The sequence below is a fragment of the Peromyscus maniculatus genome, chromosome 12 (genome assembly GCF_049852395.1).
Source record: "Peromyscus maniculatus bairdii isolate BWxNUB_F1_BW_parent chromosome 12, HU_Pman_BW_mat_3.1, whole genome shotgun sequence".
Lineage (NCBI taxonomy): Eukaryota > Metazoa > Chordata > Mammalia > Rodentia > Cricetidae > Peromyscus > Peromyscus maniculatus.
This window is the reverse complement of record NC_134863.1, coordinates 28,367,141-28,389,359: the sequence shown is the minus strand read 5'-3', so window position 1 is coordinate 28,389,359 and position 22,219 is coordinate 28,367,141. Positions and strand designations below refer to the sequence as shown.

General features: G+C 37.2%; 1 protein-coding gene across 10 annotated transcripts in view; it reads left to right on the top strand.

Moving 5' to 3' along the window:
* Positions 1–22,219, top strand: part of Stxbp5l (syntaxin binding protein 5L) — a 240,657-nt gene that overhangs the window by 31,897 nt on the left and 186,541 nt on the right. For all 10 annotated transcript variants that reach the window (XR_013043728.1, XM_006975722.4, XM_042259281.2 and 7 more), the window contains exon 3: positions 13,151–13,248. Coding sequence is in view for 9 of the 10 variants with exons in the window: in XM_006975722.4 (XP_006975784.1) it covers positions 13,151–13,248 (98 nt within the window). In the remaining variant the exon portion in view is untranslated. The remainder of the gene's footprint in view (positions 1–13,150; positions 13,249–22,219) is intronic.

The window sequence follows — 22,219 nt, the reverse complement described above, 5'->3', positions numbered from 1 at the left end:
TCCATATCTACCACCATGCACAAAACTCAAGTTCAAGTGCATCAAAGACTGCATAACCTTTTGTACAGTATTATCCTCTGAACTAGACTGCCACCATCTTCAGGAGCTCTGCTGAGTTTGCTCACAAAAAATCATCATAGCTGGTCCTTTTGACTATTTGCTTTCCCTCATAGAAAGGAGAGGGTAGGGAGGATCATGTGACCATTACCTGAGCATCTAGCTGTCCCTTCCAACAAATCTTATACAATTCTGCTCTAATAGCACTTGGTCTTGGGGAAATGACGGGGAGGGGTTCTAGTTATGCAGCCATGGGGGAGCTGTCATTTATGCTGGGTGCACACCTTTCAGTGTGGCATTTAATGTCACCTATGCTCCTGCCTGTAACTCATTAACCATTGCTCTCTGTTAGTAAGCCTTATAAACTCATCAGTTCTCCTAGGTAAACTGAGGTGGAATTATACCTTTATTTGTTGAGACCTTAGGAGGAGTGATGGATGTGGTTTGCTTACATCTCTTCCAGGGAAGGAATTTTAGCAACACACCCTCTCCACTATAAAAGCTATTCACCAAGGAGGAGGCTTCAGTTCAGATCAAGCTTGACTTTTCCCTGTCCTGTGACCAAAGTGTGTGATGTTTTCAACAATTGGATGTTACTATCAATTTCTGGTTGGCATCTGAGAGCAATTGCATGGTCCATATTGTTTAGGGGCCTTTAATAAGACCCTCCCCCCCCCCCCGACCAACATCTCATAGAGCAGTATCATACATCTGGTACTGGGATTTTTGTTTAAAAAACTATGACTTCTGAGAGGAACATTATTCAACATATAAGGTACCTTCATTCCTTACTCTTTGTTATCTGTCACTCCAAACCCCTCCTCTGTCCTATCTTTCCATTCCCCTCTCCACTTAGACCTCTTCTCCCATCATTTCCCTTTCCATCATCATAACACATGTCTGCCACTATCCTCCTTAGGCCTTTCCCCTGCCCCAGTGGCCATTTTCTAGTTTCCTGGCTTCTACAGGTAAGTCTTAAGTTAATCAGAAATCTAAAGGCTTGTCATATAATACTCACATATGGTAGAGAAGATGCAACATTTGTTTTTCTGGGTTTGTGATACCTCACTCAGTATAATATTTTCCTAAGTGAATCCATTTACCTGCTAGTTTTATAATTTTCTTTATAGCTGAATAGTATTCCATTGTGTATATACAGCACATTTTTCACATTATCTACACATCAGCTGATGGATATTTTGGCTGATTCCAATTCCTAGTTATTATAAATAAAGCAGTAATGAACATAGATGGCCAAGTATGTCTGTATTAAGCTATAGAGTCTTCTGAATCTATGTTTAGGAGTAGTGTATCTGAGTCATATAGTAGTTCTATGTCTAGCTTTGGAGGAACCTTCACACTAACTTCTATAGTGGCTGTACCAGTGTATACTCCTGTCAGCAGTGAATAGGGATCCTTACTCCCCCGAACTCTCTCTAGTATTTGTTATCATTTTTTCTCTTGATTTCAGACATTCTTCCTGCAATAAGATGAAATCTCAAAATAGTTTTATTTTATATTTCCTTGATAGCTGAGGATGGTGAATACTTTAAAAATATTTTTCAGTAGTTCTTCATTTCAGAGCTCCCCGTTCAGTTCCCTACTCTGTTGTTAAAATTGGGTTTTCTTGGTGTTTAGGTTTTTGTGCTCTAGACATTAATCCTCTGTCTGATGTATAACTGGCAAAGATCCCCATTCTGTAGGCCGCCTCTTCACTTGATTAACAGTTTCCTCTTCAGTGTAGAGCTTTTCTCGAAGCTCCACTTGTTGATCTTATTCCTGGTGGGATCCAGATCCTATTCAGAAAGCCCTTACCTGATCCTACAACTTTTGTATACTCCTTACTCCTTCTCTGGAAATTTCAGAGTCTTAGATCTGACACTAATGTCCTCTATCTATTTGGAATTTATTTATGCATGGTAAAAGATAAGGACTAATTACTCCCCATATGTAGACATCCAATTTTCTAGCATTTGTTAGAGATGTGTATTTTTGACATCTTTGTCAAAAATCAGGTGCCTTTAGGTGCATAGACATATCTGAATCTCAATTGTATGTCATTGATCAATGTATCTGTTTTTATGCCAGTACCATGCTATTTTTACTACTGTGACTGTGTGGTATGGTGATTCCTCCAGCAGTGTTTTTATAATCCAGATTTTTTTTAAAGCTTATGTTCTAGGTCTTTTGTGCTTCCATGTGAACTTTAAGATTGTTTTTCCAATTTCTGTGAAGAATTGCATTAGAAGTTTGATAGTGATTGCATTGTATCTGTAGACTGTTTTTGGGAGGATGGCCATTTTCACAATAGTAATCCCACCAACTCACTACCAAATAATTTCTAAAAAATCTTTTATTCATTATTTTATTGAATAAATTTATTTATTGAATATTTATTATTATTATTTTATTCATTCATTCATTTATGTAGGCTGTGAGTTTGTGCATGTTGTGTGTTTGTGTGGTATGTGGGTGTTCATGTATCAGGAGGATCACACCCCTCCTTATTCCCTTGAGACAGTCGTTCAATGAATCTGTACCTGCAGCTAGTAGGCACTATCAAATCCACCTGTCTCCAGCTCTCTCCCACAGTGCTAAGCCTGTGTGACTATACATGGCTTTTAAATATGGGCACTAGAGATTAAAACCCTGATCTTCATGCTTGTGCAGCACGTGTTCTCACCCACTGAGCCATTGCCCCAGTTCCCTAGAAAGTGTTGGAAGTCTATTTGGTTTTTTATTTTCTTATATGAATCTTTTTAATTTCTTGAGTTACTGAAATAGTTTGAACCTGTAAAACAAAGCCAAATAATAAAGATAGGTCTTTTTCCTGATTTTAATGGGAGTGATTATAGCTTTTGCTCTTTATTATGTACATTGCTATTTTTGTTAATATTTTCAATCTTTGGGTAATTTCCTTCTAATTTTATTTTTATAAGATGTTATATTAACTGCTAAAGTTCCTCAGATGGTTTTCTAGAAACCATTGATATATCATGTTTCAATTCTTCAATTTGTTAATGTAATAATACTGTCAATATACATGCTGACACTGAATTATCATTGTGTTAATTTAGATGAGGTTAGGTAGTTAATTGCATATAGTATTGAGTTTTGAATTATTTTGAATTGAATCATGTACTTTAGCCATATTTATCCCCATCTTATTTCTTTCTTTTATTCTCCCTTCTCCAGCTCACTTCTAGGAATCTCCCTCCACTTTCATATCATGTGTGTGTATGTGTGTATATACAAGTGATTTTGTGTATTAATAAAGAATTATAGGAACTAAAAGTCATAGAAAATGTATTTGACTTTTTATGTTTGAATTAATTCACTTAATATGATTATCTCTAGTTGCATCAATCACTCCTTTCCAAAGAATACAATTTCATATTCTTTATGGCTGAATAAAACTCCAGTGTATATGTATGTCATATATTCTTTACACATTCATTTATTAGCAGATACCTAGACCAATTAATTCCATGATGTAGCTATTGTGAATAGAGCTGTAATAGACATGCATAGTCAGGTATCTCTGTAGTATACTGCCTTAGAGTCCTTAAGGTATATTCCCAGAAGTGATATAGCTGTATCATATGATAACTCTATGCTTAGGTTTTTTTTGAACCTCCATATGGATTTTCATAGTGTTAGGACCAATTTACATCCCCATCAGCAGTGTATAAAGGTTTTCTTTCCCTGGTATCTTCTCCAACAATTGTTGTTGCTTGTTTACTTAATGATAACTATTTAAATTGAAGTTTAGAAGCTATTTAGATTTATTTCCTGATGGCTAAGGATGTTGAATATATTCTCATGTTTTCTGGCTTTTTTGTGCTTTATCATTTGAGAACTATCTGTTTATGTTACCCCCCCCCCGTTCATTGATTAGCTTTTTATTGTTTGGCTTTTATGAGTTCTTTATATAGTCTAGATATTAATCCTCTGACAGTTGTATAGATAGAAAAGATTTTTCTCCTGTTTGGAAGGTTGTATCTTTATTCAATTAACTGTTTATTTTACTAGGAGGAAACTTTTTAACTTCATGTAAACTCATTTTCAATTCTTGGTAGTATTTCCTGAGCAGTTAGAGACTCTCCTGCTTAGTTTCAACTATCAACTTGACACTGCCTAGAGTTATCTAAGGGAGTTTCAATAAGGGCATTGTCTCCACCCCATTGACCTGTGGGCATGTCTGTAGGGCATTTTCTTGATTGCTAATTGATGTAGGATGGTTCAGTCCACTGTGGGAGTTACTATCCCTAAACCGGAAGTCCTGGACTGTATAAGAAAGCTAGCTAAGCAGAAGTCAGGGAGTGCAGTGGGAGCTAGCTAGTAAGTACTTTTCCTCCATGGTTTTAGCCTCTGCTCCTGCTTGAGTTTTTGCTCTGCCCTGACTTCCCTCAGTGATGGGTTAGGATTGGAAGTGTAAGCCAAATAAACTGTTTCCTCCAAGCTGCTTTTGTTCATTGTGTTTATCACATTAACAAAAAGCAGACTGGAACAGGATACGTCCTAGAAAGTTCTTGCCTCTGTTTATATCTTGAGGTGTTTTCCACTAAAAGTTTTAGAATTTTAATTCTAAGATCAATTTAATTTTTATTTAAATGTATATGTCTGTGTGGGCTTGTACACATGTGTGCAGGTACCCATAGAGGCTTGAAGAGGGTATTGAAACCCCTGGAGCTGTAGTAATAGCCAGTTGTGAGTCTCTAAAAATGGGGTATTGGGAACCAAACTCAGGTCCCCTGACAGCAAGTGTTCTTAACTGCTGAGCTTTTTCTCTAGGTCCCTAGAATTTCAAGGCTTACTTTACTATCTTTAAAAAATATTTTTATTATTAAAATAAATTTAAAATTTAAATATATTTTGATTATATTCATCCCCTCTCCCAAGTCCTTCCAGATCCTCTGTTCTTCCCTGCACACCTAACTTCAAATTTTTCTAAAAAAAAACAAAACAAAAAACCAAAAACCCAATACAACAACAAAACCTCCCAAAACTAAGAAAACAAAATAAAAAACAACACCCAAACAGGAAAAACAAAAACACCAAACTACAACCAAATAAAAGTGCACAAAAAAAACCCCTGGAGTCTAATATCTGTGGTTAAACTATTCCTGAACAAGAGGCCTTCCCTGGAGTGGTTGAGGTACACAGTGTCACTCTATTGGAGAAAAATGATTTTCCTCTCCTGGCAGGTATAAATAACAGTTCAGTTGTTACTTTTACCCTAGTGGCTAGGTTTTCATCGATTCATTTGGTTTTTTTAAAAAATAAAATATAATAAGATAAAACACCTATCACATCATAGTTGGACAAGACAAATCAACAGAAAAAAAAAAGAGCCCAAGAGAAGGCACAAGAATCAGAGACCTACTCGTTCGCATACTCAGGACTCCCTGTGCGTGCTGCTTCAGTCTCTGTGAGTTGGTATGAGCTTTGTTTATTTTGATTTAGAGGGCCTTGTTCTCCTGGTATCCTCCATCCTCTCTGGCCTTTACACTCTTTCTGCCTCCTTGTCTTAGGGTTTCTATTACCGTGAAGAGACACCATTATTGGGGAAAATTATAAAGGCCACTCAACGTAGTTAAAAGGAAGATTTATTTAGTGGATGACTTACAAATGAAGGAATGGATAGGTTGCAGGGGTCTGGGGAAGGTGTATCGCAATCCAGCGGTGTTCTCTGGAGCTCTGCACAGTCAATCTCCACCGTCCAGGGTCCAGGCGCAGAGAGCATGCCCAAGAGAGAGCGCTCGCCCATCCAGCTCTCGGGTTTCCAGCACCTCCCCTCACCCCGCCTCGTAGGTATGACAGTTGCCAGAGTCTCAATGGGGGTTGGAACTTCCAGATCCAAGCTGGAATGGCTACCCACTACATACCATGGCCATGACAACTCTTATAAATGAAAACATTTAATTGGGGTGGCTCACTTATAGTTTCAGAGGTTCTGTCCATTATCATCATGGCTGGGAGCATGATGGCATGCAGGCAGACATGGTTCTGGAGTAGTAGTTGAGAGTCCTACATCTTGCAGGCAACAAGAAGTTGACTGAGACACTGGGTGGTATCCTGAGCATAGTAAACCTCAAAACCCAACCCCAGTAACATACTTCCTCCAACAAGGCCATACCCACTCCAACAAAGTCACACCTCCTAATAGTGCCATACCTGTGAGATTATGGGGACAAATTGCATTCAAACTACCACACTCCTTTTTCTTGAGGTTCCCTAGGCTCCGAGGGGAGGGGTTTGATGGAGACATCCCTTTTATAGTTGAGTGTTCCAAGCTCTCTCACTGTTTGGATAATGTCTGGCTGTAGGTCTCTATATTTGTTCCCATCTGCTACAGAGGAAGCTTCTCATTATGGTAGCTGAATAAGGTACTGATCTCTGAGTGTATCAGAATATCATTAGGGGTGTTCTTAACATTGTGTTTTTTTCATTTTTTAGACCATTATTTGGTTTTACCTCACATTATTATCTTTGATCTATTTTAAGTTGATCTTGTACACTGTAACAGATCTACTTTTATTCTTTTGCATGTAGCAATCCAGTTTTCCCTTTTTTCCATTTGTTGAACAGGCTGTTGTTTATTTGGCATCTTTGTCAGAAGTCAGGTGGCTGTAGCCATGTAGCTTTACTGGGTTGTCCATTCTATTCTACTGAGCCACGTGTCTGTGTTTGTGCCATTACCATGCTACTTTTGTTGCTGTGATTACTCAGGTTTGCAGGCTCAACAGCAGATGTCCTTACCCACTGAGATATCTTGTCATCCCCATGTAAGCTAGTGTGAATGGGACTGTTTTTCTTATTTCTTTCTCAGCATGTATATTGATATACAGGAAGGATACAGATTTTTGTTTATTTTATGTATTGCTGTTTGGTATTTAAGAGTTTTCTGATAGTAGCTTTAGTGTCCCTTGCATGCAGGATCATGTCATCTGAAAGTTATATGGGTTGATGAGAAGAACTGTATATTCTACAGTATTATTCTCTAGAGCTCTGTTAATTTGATCAATGCCATTTTTTATAGTTCTTACTTTATTCAGATAGTCTCATTACCTGTGGTCCAGATCATCTAAATGAGAACTTAAATAAAACCAGATTTTAAAGATTGCTTTTCAAACATTATAGGTGAAGATGCCATGTTTACCTATATCATCTCCAATATAAAACCACATTTGCATCTCAGTAGCCACCAAACCACTAGGCATAACTTCCTTAACTGTGAACTGTTTAAAGTTACTAGTTTTAATACATTGGATTTTTTTTCATGCTCTGAATAGCTGCAGAGAGCTTGGTAGTAGCTGGGAGAACCAACTCAACTTTGGCATAGTTCAAATATGGGCCAGTCAAGGCTTCGAGTAAATCATAGCAGCATTCACCAGCACCAGGGCCTTCTCCTTAGTGAGGTTTTGTGTGAACTAGGCCACGGTCTAAGGTCTGTTGCCTGAACTGCTGTCTAAAATGCCATTTAACTTTGATATGTCTTGTTGACTTTTTTGATCTGGTTGACCTGTCTTGATGAGAGTGGAGTATTGAAGTAATCTACTACTACTGTGTTGAGGTAAATTTGTGACTTTACATCCATTAATATCTATCTTATGAAATTGGATGCATCAATGTTCAGTGCATATATGTGTAGAATTGAGATGTGATTTGCATGGATTTTTTTCCTAGTACAGTATTTAGTGACCTTCTTTATGTTTTTTAAATAATTTTCACTTGAAGTCTGTTTTGTCCAACATTAGAATTGTTACACCTGTACTCTCTTTGTCCACTCTTGGAATATCTCCTCCTATCCTTAATGTATCATCCTTGCAGGCTTTGCCCTAAAGCTGTTTATATTTGACAGCAAGGTGAGTTTTTATAGGCAATGAGCAGATGGGTCTGCTTTAAAATCCAATTTCCTGGTATATATCTTTTGATTAAGAGATTGAAAGCATTAACATTTGCAGTTATAATTTAAAGGTGAGTATTTAGTCCTTCCATTATGTTGTTTGTAACGTCTGGTGCTTTCATTTTTCACTAACTGTCCTATGCAGTGTATTCTTTCCTGAGGCTTCATGATGTATTTATATTTTCGCTATCATATATAAGATTCCTTTGAGGATCTTCTGTAGCTCTTCCTTAATGGTCATAAATTCCTTTAGTTTGTGTTTATGGTGAAACGTTTTATTTCCCCTTCCATTATGAAGGACAGCTTTGCTATATAGTGTAATCTGGGTTGGCAGTTACTGTACTTTATCATTCCATGCCCTCCTAGCTTTTAGAGTTTCTATTAAGAAACCTGCTCTTATTCTGACAGGTCTGCTGATCTGTGACTTGGCGTTTCTCTCTCGCAGCTTTTAGTGTTTTAACTGTAGTATGACATGGGAAGTTAACTTTTGGTCTTGGCTGACAATCTAAATGCATTCTGTAGCCTGGTGGCCACCTCTTTCCCTATGTTAGGGAAATTTTCTCCTACACTTGTATTAAACATGTTTACTATTCTTTTAGCATAATATTTTTCTTCTTATAAGTGCATAACTCATAGGTTTGGTTTTTAAAATGATGTCACATAAATGTCATATGTTCTGCTCATATTTTTAAAAATTGTCAGAATATTCTAACTCATCTACTTGGTCATGATATTCCATTTTTCCAATTGATTCATTCTACAGCTAAGGTTTTCCACTGAGTTTATTATTTGCCTTAATTGAACTTTCCGTGTCTAGTTTTTTTCGTCAGTGTTTCTCTCTCCATTGAATTCTACTTTTATATTCTATATTGACTTCCTTTTCCCTATTATGTTGTTGGCTTGAGTTCTCTTTTAATCCATTCAGGAGTTTATTAGTGTGACTCCCCTTCTTCGATTTTTTATTTTTGGTTTTGTTTTGGAGACAGTCTCACTATACAGCTCTGGATGACATGGAATTCAGTATGTAGACCAGCCTGGCCTTGAACTCACAAAGATCTCCCTGCCTCAGCTTCGTAAGTGCTGTAATTAAAGGCATTTAATTACTATCTTGACTAGCCTATTTATGCACCCTCTCTTAAAAAAAAGCAGACTTAATATTATTATTCTGCAGGTTTTGTCTTTTGATTTTTAATTATTTTATTTTGTATGTGTTAAGTATTTTATGTGTAGAAGTGTTTTGTCTGCAAGTATATATGTGTATCATGTACATACTTGGTTCCCATGGAAGTCAGAGGAGGGCATTGGATCCCTTAGGACTGGAGTTACAGACAGTTGTGAGCTGCCATGTGGTTGCTGGGAATTGAAACCAGGCCCTCTAGAAGAACAACCGGTGCTCTTTATCACTGAGCCGTCTCTCTAGACTTGTTTTTTGAATTTCCAAATTCACTCTCATTGGAGGAGATTACTATGGAATTAGTAACTTTTTGAGGTGTCATGGTGTTTTGATTTCTCATGTCTCTGTTTTTATTTGATTGTTTCTGTTAGGACTTAAGTGCCTGTGATTAGATGGTCAGTTAGATTTTGTTTGTTTGTTTATTGCTCACATTCTTTCCATGGAAGTGTTTGTAATGTCCAAGTTGCAGTAGATTGTAATAGGCCCGAGATGTTATTTTCCCCTACTGGACTAGTGGTGTATCTTAGTAGTTAGAGCCTCAGCATACATATTCAGGGCACAGACTCTAAACCCAGTATTACTCCAAGAGTAGAATTCTATCTGAGTAAATAACACAATCAAAGGTTAAGCCCATTATGATAATACAGCAATAGTTAATAAAAACTCAACTGTCTTACCAGTTTCAAAATTCCAATAATTCTAGTAAATAAAGGAACATAGTACTGTGTGCATGAAAATACTTGTTAGAATGTGTGTAGAAAGGTACAGAGTAAGACTAGCAATTAGTATGAGAGAGAGAAAACTAGAGGAGGAAAAAGCAAATAGAAGAGGGGACAGTAGAGACAAAAAGAGAAAGGTAAATAAATGCAACCAGACAATTTCAAACACTCAACAGGTTTGGGAAGGAAGGCTGATGAAGGGATCTGCCCGCCCCCTCAACTTCTAGGGCAGCCAGTGCTATTCGGGAAAAGCCTGTCAAAAGGAAAAAAAGGAAAAGGGAAGGACTGACATTGAGCATCAAATAAGAGAACAGAAGTGAAGCAAGAGCTGCATTGGAGTGGAGAGTCTGAAGGTCATTTCTCACCTTGGTGCTGTTCTAGTCTGGCCTCTAGACATACTTTTTGAGGGTTACAGATGCCAGGCCTACTTCTGGGTAGTCTTTGTTTGATGGTAGGTGTTAGCCATGTCCCTATGTGCTCTTTTGCTGCTCAGACTGTGAATGCTGGTCATACCTCAGGACTGTTTCATCATCTGGTTGAGAATGCTGGTCATGCCTTTGGGTGGTCCTTCTCAAGATCAAGGATATCTTCAAAACTGGAGTCTGTGTTCTACTCCAAAGATAAATTAGTAGCTGGATATGGTGGCACATGCCTTTAATCCCAGCACTTGGGCAGAAGCAGGCAGATCTCTGTGAGTTCAAGGCTAGTTTGACCTATCTAGGAAGCTATGGAGTGAGATCCTGTCCCTGTCAAAAAAAGCAAAAACAAAACTAAGATGACTTAGGTCAGATTTCTGCTTCATTGAAGAGGATGCAGTCCTCATCCAAAGCTTCCCCCCTCTGCTGTGAAGAGGTGTTCGGTGGTCTAGAGTATTTTAATCTCACAATAATTGTTCTAGGTTCTCAGAGTGTGGCTCAGGGAGAGTTATCAAGCTACCCAGTAAACAGGAGTCTTTAAAAACTGATTTCGATACTCCCTCATCTAGTACAAAGAGGGGAGGGTTTTCCCAGTAACTTATTTTTCTGCTTGTGCAGCTGACAGTCAGCCTTTGTCTCCTCTCCTTTAAATGTCTGTTCTCACAGCACACTGCAGATGTTCTGAGCTCTCTGTCTTTTGCTGCCATCTGCAGTTGCTCTGCCTTGCTGAGCCAGCCTCTCCCTCCAGGACAGGTTCTGGACTTTTCTCCTGTATTGCCTTGCAAGTTTCCAATTTCACTTTTGTTCTGAAACTAGAGATTTCCTGCCATTCCCAATGTCTTATTAAAGCTGTTCTTCAACTCTACCCAGTTTACCCTCCACAGATTCTTACCAATTAAGGCTGGGTGGTGTTCACCTCCTGCTCTGAAAGTTTTTGTTTAAATCCAACAGAGACACACTTTAAAATTTCCTTTTCTTTTCCATACGAGAGAAATAGTGCCAATGATCTTTTGGCTTTATAGAGAAAATTCATTTTAATTTTTACTTTTTCCGACAATAGTGTATTGATTTAAATATCATCAGGAGATCATGTAATTAATCCGAAGAACCAATCAGCATCACAAACTCTAATAATAAGCTCACAGAGGTTGTAATCACATAAAGTACGGCATTCTATAAGATTCCTTTTTAGAAATACCATTTGTAAAGAGACACATGATAAAAAGTATGTTTATTTTTTATATCATATCCATAATTATTTTGTGAGTAGATGGAAGTTCTTACAGTTTGAAGCTGGGGCCTGTAGGGACCAAAATTTAAGGAATAAAAAGGGTAAAGTAAGTTAATGTTGATGTTAGATTTGTGTAAAGATATGAAGTACATGCAACTAGTCTATATATTCCATATACACTTAAAGATGATATAATTATATATGACATCATATTTCTATTTCTGGAATAAACTATTTGAAATAGTTACATTTCATTATTGGCATCATTAATAGATTGTAGTACTAGTACTTTATTTAGCATTTTGTTCTTATGTTCATTAATACATTCCTTTACAATGTTTAAAACAACATGAAATTATATATGTTGTACAGTGTAGTGAGTTTTCTCTGATATTATTACCATTTTAAGAGTAGTATTTTATCTTGCATGGTCTTTTGTTTTCAGCTTATTCTTCTTCTGCTAATGAATCTAGGACAGCTATTTGGTTTGTTTTTGTCACTATAGATTGTTTGCATGTCACTTGATTGTCTACATCTACCTCACTAAAAATATGTAACTTATATTTATCATTGAAATGAAATTTGGGCAATAGAGGGAAGAATTTGTGGTTGATTAAAAACTAAGCAAGGTAAGAAAATAATTTCAACCCTAGGGAGTAAACAATTTGTGTGGCAGAATAAGAAAGTAGCAACGCAAGTAGTTTTATCTCTTTGGGAGATAAGCATACAGTAAGTACATGTGCATGTGTAATAGAGGGGGATGAAGAAAATGCTTTTCCTAAAAGTAAGTAGCAGTATAAAAACTGGTAAGATCCATCAAGTAAAAGAACCAAAGCAAATATCAGGAGAGAATAAAAATGATTGAATCTGGAAAGGAAGTTATTAAAGAGAGAAATGATAGATGAATTTTAATAATCATGAATTATGTGATTTGCTATTAGTTGTTGACAGTGATAGAAAATAAAACTAAATGGGAGAGAAACAAGTAGGACATAAAAATTGTAATGCATTAGTCATAACACTTTTAATAATCATTCATGTTACTGCATCTTTTAGTAATCTCTTTTAATTGTTACATGGTATTTCATGATTGTACCACATTTTAAAAATTTGTTTATTGATAGGCACCCAAGCTATTTCTGATTTTCTACTATTATGATTAAAATTGCTAGTTTCCTAGTTAAGAAAATAATTTTGTGGGTATATGCCTTGAATTTTCTTAGGTGCATACACAATTGCTAGAGCCTGGTAAAGGTATATATGGTATATATTTAGTTTGTTTACAAGTTGTAAGATAGGTTTTTTTCCTTTTCAAGATAGAATTTCTCTGTGTAGTCCTGGCTGTCCTGGAACTCACTCTATAGAGAGGCTGGTCCTGAACTCACAGATATCCACCTGCCTCTGCCTCCCAGAGTCTTGGATTAAAGGTGTGTACCACCACCGCCTGGCTGTATAATTTTCTAAAGTGGTTACAAAATAATATGTTTTGTACCCTAACCAACAGTGTCTGAGAGGTTATTCCATACCCATTTTTCTTCATTTAAAAGCTAATAATAGCCATCCTGGTGGCCATGTAATAGTGTCTCATCATCATTTAAACTTTCACTTCCCTGACGGCTATTTCTACTATTTATTCTCTTTCAGACAGTTCGGCATGGTTTTCCTTATCAACCCACAGCACTGGCCTTTGATCCAGTCCAGAAAATCTTGGCTATTGGAACAAGAACAGGTGCTATACGAATGTATCCTTAATTTTTGTTAATTATTCACTCAAGTAAGTAAAGCACTTATAACCAAAAAAGTGCATTGTTTCCTTAAAAATTAGTAACTCTTGCTAAAATCACCGCTGTCAGATTTCTTACTATATTTTTGTCTTGGAGGTCACTGTTGATGTCCCTTCTTTAACTTCTGTTAGTGCTTACTCATGTCATTCTTTTTCTGATCAGTTTAGTTAGATGTTTTTTAATTATGCACAGAGATTTAACATTTGGACTCACATTTCTTCATTGTTTACCTCTATTCTATATATTAGTCTCTACTTTGATCTTTTTTGAAATTTACTTTGGGTTTAGTTGAAACCTTTTTATTTTCTCAAGGTAGAAACAGTCATTAATTTGATAACTTCTTTTATAATAATGTGCATATAGTGTTATAGGTTTATTCCCAAATGCATTTCAATGTCTTCTCCATTTTTCCAAATTAAACCTTTTATTTTGAGATTTATATTTAGGTATAAGAAATATTTCTGAGAAATCTCATGTATTCTTTGACTCAGTGTCTTTTACCTGTAATGTTTTATAAAAACTGTTGTGTGATACCACAACTAGGGAGCTGGAGAGATGGCTCAGCAGCAAATGTACTTGCTGCTCTTACAGAGGGCCCAAGTTTGGTTCCTAGCATCAATATGGTGGCTCATAACTTTTTATAACTCCATTCCTCTTCTGGCTTCTGAGGGCAACAGGCATACAATGGTGCTCATACATTCATGCAGGCACTCATTCGTACACATAAACAAAAAAAATCTTAAAAACAATATTCTACACTTCTACAGTCATCTTATTTTGACAAAGAGGACAACAATACACATTGGAGAAAAGGTAGTATCGATAACAAATGGTGCTGGTAAAACTGGTTAACTACATGTGCAAGAATGAAACTAGATCTTTCTCTCTCATCCTGCATAAAACTCAACTCCAATGTATCAAAGATCTCAATGTAAGACTTGATACCTTGAATCTGATGGAGGAGGAAGTAGGGAATATACTTGAACATGTTGGCACAAGAAAGGAACATTTGTTCACTGTTAGCAGGAGTGCAAAGAGGTGCAGCCACTATGGATATCAGTGTGGAGATTCTTCTAAAAACTAGAAATAGATTACTATGTGATCAGCTATACCACTCTAGGACATATATCCAAAGAATTCTGTGGTGGTGGTTTGAATGAGAATGGCCCCCATAGGCTCATATATTTGAATATTTGGTTCCTAGTTGGTGGAAGTGTTTTGGGAAGGATTATGAGTTGTGGCCTTGTTGGAAGAGGTGTGTCACTTGAAGTTTCAAAAGCCAATGCCAGGCAGAGTCTTTCTACCTCTGTCACCAACTTGTGGATTAGAAGTACTGTCTCAGCTACTGTTTCAGCACCCTGCCTGCCTGCTGCCATGCTTCCTGTCATGATGGTCATGAATTTACCCTCTGAACTATAAGCAAGCCCCCAATTAAATGCTTTCTTTTAAAAATTGCCTTGGTCATGGTGTCTCTTTATAACAGCAGAAAAGTAAAAGAGTTGGGTGGTGATGGTGCACGCCTTTAATCCTAGCATTTGGGAGACAGGGGCAGGTGGATCTCTGTGAGTTCATTGCCAGCCTGGTCTACAGCATGAGTTCCAGGAAATCCAAGGCTACACAGAGAAACCCTGTCTCGGAAAAAAAAAAAAACCTAAAGAAAAAAAAAAGTAAATGAGAAAAACTCTATATTCTATTGTAGGGAAACTTGCTCATCTATGTTTATTACTTCTCTAATCACAATAGCCAAGAAATGGAAACAATATAGATGTCCATGAATAGATAATGAGTATATGATATGTTTAAAATGGAATATTATTCATCTGTTAAGAAAAATGAAACTGAAATTCATAGGTAGGTGAATGAAGCTGGAAATAATCATTTTGAGTGAGGCTACCCAGACCCAGAAAGACAAATGTCCCATGTTTTCTCTCATTTGTGAATGTTAGTTTTGTATCTCCAGATATGTGTTTCATTTGCAATGCCCATAGAATTAATAAATTATTAAGGTGCTATGTGGAATGGAGGACTTCAAGGAAGAGGTGATAGAACACAGTGGTATAAAGGGCTAAAGGAGAATAATGGAGCAGGAAGGGTTTAATGGGGTAGGTAATGGGAGGGCAGGGTAGAGAAGAGAATAAGGGAAAGGGGTAAAGAATTCTAAATACTTTTAAAAAGTCATATGGAAACCTACTACTGTAGAAACTTCCTAAAATATGTACACACACACATGTAATAAGAGTTTAAATGGAGTCACTCTATAATGGGATAATAATGCTCCTGCTAGAGACCACAGGCTAGCAAATAAAAAGGTACAGCGCCACAAATAGGTTACTTCTTTTGGAATTGTTGGCATTGAGATTCCATAGATTCTCCCAAAAATTACAGACTATTTCCAAAGCTTTTACCTTCCATAACCCAACAGTAAGTCCATATTGCTGAAGACACCACATAGTTGAGACATAAGAACACAGAGAAATCAAGATGGTACTCACCTGGAAGTTTCACAGCTATAAGCTAGCTTTCACCATGCTGGAAGATGCTATGCATGCTATTGGAGTAGAAAAGCAATCGCTTATATTATCCAGCTACAGTAATGATTGACCTGGCAAGACATGCCCACATGTGCAAAGGTGGCATGTCCACTGGTGTAATAGTGGCATGAACAGTATGGGGACAACCAACCACTTTCTGCTTGGATTTAAGGCCCACTCCACAAATTGAAATCCATGTCTGGTATTAATATTGGTACCAAGAACCTATGGCTAGATAGGTCAAGGGCCCTAGGGAAGAAGCTACTACTATTACTCTGCTAAATGCACATAGTAGAAAACCAGTTCCTAATGGCTTATCATTATATACATAGATCAATGTATCTCTTAACTCCCATCAGAACATCTTTTGCAGTAGATGGCAATACAGAGACCTACAACTTGTCAAGTTGCAGAAAATAAGAAACTCCAGAATCCCAGCTCTAAACAGGACATCCTATTACATCCCTTCCTCCCAAGGCTTGAGAATCATTTTGGAAAAGGGAGTAGAGTACATCATGAAGGGGAAGCATAGATGCAGCAGCAGAGGCCAGCTGGTCACATTAATTGCCACCAGCTGTTTAGGTAGAGATAGGGCCTCAAGAGTTCCTTCCCAATCCATGAAGGAATGTTGACATGCCCAGTCTTGTGTAAGTCCACAGCAGCTTGCAAAGACCATGTCATATTCAGCAGAGCAGACAAAGTTTCATTGGTGCATACCTCCCCATCCTCCTCCTCTTACACATTATTTCTGCATCCTTCTCTTACACATTATTTCTGCATCCTCTTCTTACACATTATTTCTGTCTACTCTTCTTCAATGTTCCCTAGGCCTTATACGGGGTGAAACAGATGTCCCATTTGAGGCTGATAATTCAACAGTCACTTGTTTTCAGTAATTTGACCAACTATTTATTTCTTCATTATTTCTCTATTGAATCACATTTTTGTATCTTACATTGACTTTCTTATTCTATTTAGCTGTATGTGCTGTCTTGGAATTCATTCAGGAATGTATTTGTTTCCTCTTTCATTTCTTTGAGCATATTTATAATTATTTTTAGTTCATTGTCTGGAATTTTGTCTAAGAACTCTTAGAAGGGGCCATTTTCTAGGATTGGTAGGTTTGGGGGGACATATGTTGCCTTAGTTTTTTACATTACTTCCACTTTTACATTTGGACTTGGACATTTGGAGTTAGACTGTTGGTTGAATTTATTTATTTTTTTGTTTGGCTCACCTTTTTTTCTTTCAATGGACATGTTTGAAATGTTTCAGAGGTACTATGTTGTAGCAGAACTGAACAATCATTTCCTCGGTTAGACTGGTTTTCAGGGCTCCATTCCCTATGTTCTCCTAGGGAGAATATTATTTGCAATAACAATCCCTATCCAGGGATAGACCCTCTATGAAGATAGAGCCAATACAAAATATTCACCCCATAAACACCAATCATTGTAAAAGAACACTGCAAGTGCTGTATGCATGTTATCACATATTAATTTTTGTGGATCTAAGTCAGGGTCTAGTAGGAAGGAAGAAAAAACTTGGTAAGACATAGTGGTTAGCACTTGGATGATAGAAAGTAGAGGGGATATCTTAGTATTGCTGTGACCAAAATAAAATTGGTGAGGAAAGGGTTTATTTGGCTTACACTTCTACATCACTGTTCATCATCGAAGGAAGTTGGGACAGAAACTCAAAACAGGGCAGAACCTAGAGACAGGATCTGATGCCGAGGCCATGGAGGGGTGCTGCTTACTGACTTGTTCTTCATGGTTTTCTCAGCCTGCTTCCTTATAGAACCCTGTACTACCAGCTCAGGGGTAGTACCACTCACAATGGGCTGGGTCCTCCCCCATCAATCACAATTAAGAAAATGCCTTACAGCTGGATCTTATGCAGGCATTTTTTCAATTGAGGTTCCCTCCTTTCAGATGACTCTAGCTTGTGTCAAGTTGACACAAAACTAGCCACAAGAGGGGAGAATATAGATAGAAAGGGGAACTTTAGCAGGAGTGAAGGGTGTGTGTAGGTATGTGGGGGAAGGGTGAAGGAGGTTGGCTAAAGACAGACTTAAGAGAGTTAAAGATAAGCTGTCAGATATCAAAAATTGCCTGATCTCTCAGTAGCTTGAAGCTTAGAGACTTAAAGACCTGAGCAGTCAGTGCTCTTTGCTAGAGATAAAAGAGAAATGAAGCCAGGTGGTGGTGGCATGTGCCTTTAATTCAATCACTCAGGAGGCAGAGGCAGGTGGATCTCTGTGAATTTGAGGCCACCCTGGTCCACAAAATGAGTTCCAGGACAGCCAGGATTGTTACACAGAGAAACTTCATCTCAAAAAACAAAATAAAACAAAAAAAACAAACATCAACAACAAAAAACAAAAACAAAAGAGAGAGAGAGAGAGTATATTTTGGGATATGGGGCAAGAAAAGAGCAGGGGTGAGCAGACCTGCTAAACTGACATTGGGCATTGAATGAATAAATGGGTATAGGGAGAGGTGGGTACACACACAGGATATGTAAACTGATTGTTGGGTTCCATCTGACATCTCTTTTGTTCCTTCTCTGGTTTCTGAAACCTGTCTTGCTACTGGGAATTGCTCTGGGAATTCCCATTGCTGTATTCCATATTTCTGAGGACTATTCTGGATCAGGTTCTACCTCTGAACATGGTTCTAACTCTGGTTCCTGCTTGGGTTTGGCTATGCTTGTGTCTCTGGCTCTGACTAAAGCTCTGGCTGTCTTCTGGCTCTTATTTGGCTCCATGTCTGGATTTGGCTCCCTACTCCTTAGACTGTTTAAATACATCTTCACTGAGTGGTAATGGGAACCAGGAACAGATGGCTGTGAGGGGCAGGGAAATGAAGAAAGATGGTCAGAGCCACAGGTGTATTTGACATACTTTATTCGCTCTAGGTAAGAGATGCCCCTGGGTCCAAGGATACAGAATCACACAAAAGTGGCTCTTGCCAGAATTCATTGCATAACAAGTTACATAAAAAGCACATTTATTCCTTAGTCACAGTTCCTTGTATATCCATAGCAGCCATCTTAACTAAGTCAGTCTGGGTATCTATACCATTGCCATGGTGTCTAAATTTGTATCTGGTACTCACAGCCTTTATTCCCTTTCAGATGATCAGTTGGATCATTCCTTGGTGTTCTCTCTGTGGAGGAGGGGCCAATGGGAGCCCTTGAATCCAGCCATTTCTTTGTTCCAGGTTCCAGAGTATGGAAGATAAATGGCTATAAGATGTTGTTGGCAGTTCCCTCTCCCTCACCTCAGCCACTCTGTACTCTGCTTCTGCTTCTTGGTTCTGTAAGTGAGTGTGTTTGAGGAAAACCACTTTCCAGCAGGTTCCTTTGTGCTGGCTGGTGGAGTTGAGTTTAGCCAGCCACAATGATTTGAGATTTTCTCACTTGTTCCCCGTGGAGATCTTGACCTTGTAAGTACATTGGCCAACCATTCTTTTGCAGGAAACAATATTATTTTCTATTATCTTGACTGTTTTCTTCTACTTCTCAAAGTTTCTTTGGTGAAGATTCTAACCAACCTTCTTACCCAGAATTCTGTTTAATTTTCTTACACAATTGTTCTGTCTAGAGTATGAGATAATTAGATATGTGACGATTATCAGTTTTTTTCTTATTCTTGATCTTGAAGGAAAAAAAAAAACTTTTGTTAGAATAGAAATGTCTTGCTGGCCTGGGTGGAGATCTAATATTCCAATTGGGCTGGTTTAGTCACTTTGGCTAAGGGACCACCACAGGAAAGTGGGTTCACCTTAAGTATGCTAAAGAGATAGATGGAATAATCTGTTCTTTAATGAGATATTATACTCTTCTTTCCCAGAATCCTTAATTGCTAGGAATGATGAAAATTATTTGAAATATTTCTTAGACATTTTTTCTTCTTTTTAAAAAATCATTTATTTATTTATTTATTTATTTGTTTGTTTGTTGGTTTGTTTGTTTAATGTGCATTGGTGTTTTGACTGCATGAAGGTGTCAGGTCCCCTGTCTGTGGTTTTAGACAGTTGTTAGCTGCTATGTGGGTACTTGGAATTGAACACAGGTCCTCTGGAAGAACAATCAGTGCTCTCCTAACCATGGAGCCTCTCTCTGGCCTCCATTTTCAATTCTTTTGAGAACTCTCTGTTCATGTCCCAGGCCCATTTTTGAATGGGTCATTTGATATTTTTAGTTCTTTATATATTCTGGATATTAGTCCTCTGTCAGATATATAGCTGGCAATGATTCTTTCCCATTCTGTGGGCTTCCTCTACATGGGGTCGTTTCTTTAACTGTTTGGAGCTTTTTGTTTTTATGAAGTCCTGCCTATCAGTTGTTGGCCTTAAATCTTGGGCAAATGGAGTTCTAGAGAAAGTAGTTTCCTACACCTATATCATATAGGGAATTGCCTGTTTTCTTCCAGCAGTTTCAGGCTTCATATTTAGGTCTTTGATTCATTTGGAGTTAGTTTTTTGTGAGGTGATGGATATGGATCTAATTTAATTTTTTTGCATGTGCACATCCAGTTTTCTCAGAGCCATTTGCTGCAGGTGCTTTCCTTTCTCTAGTGTATGTTTTTGGGATCTTTGTCAAATATTTAGTTGCTGAAGTTACATGTGCTCATGTTTGCATCTTTGCTTTGGTTCTATTGGTCTACACGTTTGTTTTTGTGCCAGTACCATACCACTGTTTTGTTTGTTTTGTTTTTGTTTTATCTTGATGGCTCTGAAATATATTGATATCTGGAATTGTAATTACTCCAGCATTGTTCTTCTGTGCAGGATTGTTTTGGCTATCCAGGATCTTTTGTGGTTCTAAATGAATATTAGGATATTTTCTTCTATTTCTTTGTAGAATGAGATGGGGGTTTTGATTGTGATTGCATCAAATCTGTATATAGCTTTTGGCAAAAATGATTATTTTCATAATATTCTAATCCATAAGCATAGTATATCACTCTATTTTCTAGTGCCTTTATCTGTCTCTTTAGAGGTTTAAAATTTTTGTTGTGAAGTTCCTTCCCCACCTTGGTTAGGTTTATTCCCAGATATTTTGTTTTCTTTGAGACAATTTAAATGGGAATGTATCCATGATATGTTTCTCTGTATGTTTGTTGTTATTATATAGAAAAGCTATTAATTTGTGCAAATTGATTCTGTACCCTGCTACATTATTGCTGAAGTTGTTTATCATTTCTAGAAATTTTCTGATAGAATTTTTAAGATGTCTCAGATTTTTTTAAATATGAAGCCTGAAACTCATGTATAATATCAAGTCAAGTTATTTGCAAATAGTGGTAGTTTGACCTCTTCTTTTCTTACTTCTAGTCCTTTAATTTCCTTTTCTTGTCTTATTGCTCCAGCTGGTGCTTCTAACACAATATTGAAAAAGAATGGGGATAGTGGATATCCTTTATCTCATTCCTGAGTTCAGTGTGGCTTTGAGTTTTTCTTGATGTTCAACAAGGATATTGGCCTGTAATTTTCCTTTTTTCTTTAGTTTGCTGTGAATCCAACATGGCTTGGACTTTTCTTGGTGGGAAGCTTTATTACTATTTCAAGTTCCTCATTCATTATGGATTTGTTTAGGCCGTTGACATCTTGGTTCAATTTTTAATTTGAAAGGAATTCATCCATTTCTTTAGGCTTCCCAACTTAATGGAATACATGTTTTTTAAAGTATTGCCTTATAATATTTTGAATTTCTTTGGTATCTGCTATGATGTTTTCCTGTTCATTTCTGATTCTGTTGATTTGGATCCTCTCTTTCTTTTGGTTAGTTGGGCCAAGAGTCTGTCAATCTTGTTTAACTTCTCAAAGAACCAGCTCTTAGATTTGGTGATTCTTTGTATTGTTCTCTTTGTATTTGTATTATTTCTTGTCATCCATTGTTTTTTAATTTGGTTTGTTCTTATTTTTTCAGCTTTTTGAGTTGCATCATTAAGCTACTTTTTGTGGATTGGTTTCTCCATGTTCTATGACTCAAGTATATGATGTCTTTAGCAATAGAGTCTTGCCATCAAGTTCTGAAGAGTAATCAATGGCATTAGCAATAGCTTGTAATGCTTGTGGATCTATAAGATCCCATTGTATAACAACTCAAAAAGAGTTAATCCATTTCTGATATAGGTTTTTTTAAATTTATTTATTTGCTAGCATATGATGTCTAGTTAGGGTATTGCTCTCCCCCCACATTATAGGGTAACTCCATTAAAATTCTTCTTAGGTGTGTATGTGTATATGTGTATATGAATATGTTTTCAGAAGTTATTACAGTAGCAGGTTTTCATATGGCTTTTTCTGTTGGTTTGTTTTGTTTTTCAAGACAGGGTTTTTCTGTGTAGTTTTGGTGCCTGTCCTGGATCTCACTCTGTAAACCAGGCT